The sequence below is a fragment of the Salpingoeca rosetta genome, assembly GCF_000188695.1.
Source record: "Salpingoeca rosetta unplaced genomic scaffold supercont1.35, whole genome shotgun sequence".
Taxonomy (NCBI): domain Eukaryota; class Choanoflagellata; order Craspedida; family Salpingoecidae; genus Salpingoeca; species Salpingoeca rosetta.
In genome coordinates, this window is record NW_004754899.1 from 615876 (window position 1) to 619317 (window position 3442).

Sequence of the window (3442 nt, forward strand, 5' to 3'; positions counted from 1 at the left end):
CTCATTGTCTGCAGTGCGAGAGTGAGAGTGGGCTGCATGAGCTGGGAGAGGCGGTGCGATTCACCATCGTGAACATCGGTGTGGTAGTGGTCGTGGATGTGAGTGTATGGTCTCCCTGTCTGCGCAAGTGCGTGTGTGTGTTTGTCAGTCTGTGCATGAGCGCGGGTGTGTGTCTGTCTGTCTGTGCAAGTGTGTGTGTGTGTGGTTGCGTTCGTAGGTGCAAGACAGGATAGTACAGCCATGTGCACAGAGCCCTGTAAACACCAAAGACAAAGACATCACCACAGTCCACATCTCCCAAAACACACACGCACGCTCACACTCACTCTCACACGAACGCGTTTGTTCATCCCTCTCACCCCCTCAACCTTCCCTCCACGCCATGCTTACCTGTGATGTCGAATGTGCAGGGCACGCGCGCTGATGCTGAGGATGGCAACCACAACCACGATCACGACCACGACCGCCTTCGCTTTCGCCGGCGTCTTCGTCGCGCTCTCCGCCGCGTGCTGCATCGCATCCGCGCTCACCGTCGCCGTCATCATCGCCCCCGTGTCATCAATCGCCAACGCAACCCATCCCCCCAGCGCAACCAGAGCACCACCCCGCCGCCACCACTCCGCGACCACACCGGCACCCAGCCGCGCCACCACCACCACCACCACCAGCAGCCTGACGATGGCGTGCACGCTCCACCAACACCACGCCCTTCTCCTCCTCGCTCTCCTCAAGTCAACCGCCCCAACGATGCTCAGCGCACGGGCCATCACGACAGCCCCTGTCGCCACACCACCACCACGACCACCAACACCACTAACACGCCTGGTGCCACCTCCCCGCGCTCTGCCTTCGCCCCCTCCATCGCCACACCTGGGCGAGTTCATGATGCCCGAGCCACTCCCCATAGCACGACCACCATCGCCACCAACACCGCCAACACCGCCATCACCAGCGTCCCCGCGGCACTACTTGGGCCAGTTCATGTTTTTCTACGGCGAGCCCCACATCGCCTCCTTCGAGTGACGCCATCCATCCTCAACGCAGCAGCTGCTGCTGCCGTGGCAGTGATGCTCTGTTCTGCTGGTGGTGGCTCTTGTTCTTGCTATGCATGTCGGTACCTGCGACAGTAAAACAAGACACACCACCACGCAACGAGACTGGTACATACACAAGCAGGGTTGAACAGGGTGGGTGACACATGCGCAGATGTGAGACGGGGGGAGTGGCAAGGACACCATGCAAAACAACATGAAGATACATGGAACGACAAGAAAGCAGGGTGCACAACACAACCATACGCACTGCCACGACCAGACACACCACCAATATACCTCGTTGCATGGTCTTGGTCTTGATGGGCCGCCGCTATCTTGATGGGCAGTCGCTGTCTTGATGGGCAGCCGCTCGCACATGTCAGCGCCGCGCTGTTGGACAACAACAGCAACAGTCACAAAAACAAGAGCCAGGTCACACACATGCATGCACGCACGTACGTGAGTGTTAAGTGGCTGGGTGTCTGCTTGCAGGCAAGTGTTTGCTCATCCACCGTCAAGTCGACAGGGAGCGCGCTCGCAGCAGGAACACAACAACATAAAAGAAAACCAGGACAACCGCAACAGTAACGGCCGATGCCGCGCGTTCAAAAGCAGCCTGAAAATGAACGAAACCGGCCATTGAAAAAATTCACCCCCCACTCCCTTCCCCCCCTCATGCTCAACAACCACCACAATTGTCCACAAAACACACACACACACACACACACACACACACACACACACACACACACACACACACACACACACACACACACACACACACACACACACACACACAGACACACAGACACACACACAGACACACACACACACACACGAGACACACACACCAGCATGGAGATCCCCGGCATCATCCACATGGCGTTCTGCCCGTCCTTGCAGCCGCTGCCGGAGCACGAGAGGTCCAGCAGCAACATCATCGCCCGCCACTTCATCAACGTGTGGCTGCTGTACATCGACCAGCACCGTCGCTGGCGTCACTTTGACGCGCTGCTCCAGACACACTTCCGTCCCTGGTTCGAGCAGCACGCACGCGGCCTGGCCTCGTTCAAGTCCATCACAGAGCGCATCGCCAGGGAGCTGCACAGCTGCAGCTTCAACGCCGACCAGTACATGGCCCTCGCCTTGTGGGCCAGCAGGCACGCCCACAGCACCGCGCCAACCCAAGCCCAGCTCCGCGCTGTCCACGACAGCTACTTCGTCCAAGGCGGCGTCTGGATCAACGACACCACGGCGAGCATTCTGGCCAGCATGGACGTGTTCACGGTCTCCCCCGAGCACAGGGCCGTGCTGCTGCTGTATCACTGCCGCGATCCGCGCGTGTACGTCGAGATGGTCGGGACGCAGGGCACGCTCAACCAAGGGCTGCGCGACCAGACCGCAGCCTTCATCTCCATCCTCAAGAACATCCAAGATGCGCAGCAGGCCACCCTGGACGTGATGAGCGGTCACCGGTCGCGGTACACGTTGACCCCCGCCGTCACACCGCTGCCACCACCGCAGGACAGCAGCACCGCAGCCGTCAACACCAACGATATGGACGAGTTCCAGTGGCGGGAGCTGTACATGTGATCGGGTCGACTGGAAGGATGATGCAGACAAGGTGGAGGGAGGGGAAGGAACCGGGTGATGATGGCGGTGGTGCATGCTGATGCTGTGTGTGTGTGTGTGTGGGTGTGTGTGTGTGTGTGTGTGTGGGATGTGTGTGTGTGTGGTGGGTATTTGTATGCACATGTGTGCGGGTGGAAGAGGGAGCACTGGGTACCGCATCACTGCTGGTTAGGGTGGTGGTGATGGTTGGTTGGTTGGTTGGCTGCCCGTGTTTGGACACGTTTCTGCGCGCACATGGTGTTGTTGCTGCTTGCCGCTTGCCATTGTGCGTGCTGGTTGCTGCGTTGGTGGTGGGCTCGGTTCAGTTGCTTCTGGTGCGTGCACGTCAGTCTGGATTCACAGTACACAGAGAAAAAGACAAGCAAAGCAAAGTTGACATCGGTGTGTGTATGTGTGTTGGAGAGAAGGGATGGACAGCAGATGCACAGCATTCGAGGGCACGAAACCTCACACAGGGAGGAAGGCAAGCGAGCGAGAGCAAGCACACACACACACACACGCACTCAGACACACGAGCTCACACACACACGTCAGCACACAGAGAGGAGATCAAGAACACTGCGTCGCCTGCACTCGATGAGCTGCTGGGCTGGTGTGTGGCATTTATCATACCCATGCATTTATGCTTGAGCTTGACGATGCCACGACTGCCCACTCGCGTGGGTGAACATCTTCGACACTATGAGATCAAAAGGGAATGTTTACTCTCTTGATCTAGTGATCTGTTGATTGACCATGACATGAGAGGGTTGACTAACTTGTTGTCTGACTCATGT

General features: G+C 58.1%; 2 protein-coding genes across 2 annotated transcripts; both read left to right on the forward strand.

The window, feature by feature from the left end:
- Positions 1 to 432: 432 nt before the first annotated feature.
- PTSG_10246 (uncharacterized protein) lies at positions 433 to 1023 on the forward strand (the record flags this gene model as incomplete). Its single annotated transcript, XM_004988528.1, has 1 exon — positions 433 to 1023. One exon carries the CDS (start codon positions 433 to 435, stop codon positions 1021 to 1023), a length of 591 nt encoding a protein of 196 aa, XP_004988585.1.
- Positions 1024 to 1889: 866 nt separating this feature from the next.
- On the forward strand, positions 1890 to 2627 carry PTSG_10247 (uncharacterized protein; the record flags this gene model as incomplete). Its single annotated transcript, XM_004988529.1, has 1 exon — positions 1890 to 2627. One exon carries the CDS (start codon positions 1890 to 1892, stop codon positions 2625 to 2627), a length of 738 nt encoding a protein of 245 aa, XP_004988586.1.
- Positions 2628 to 3442: the final 815 nt, after the last annotated feature.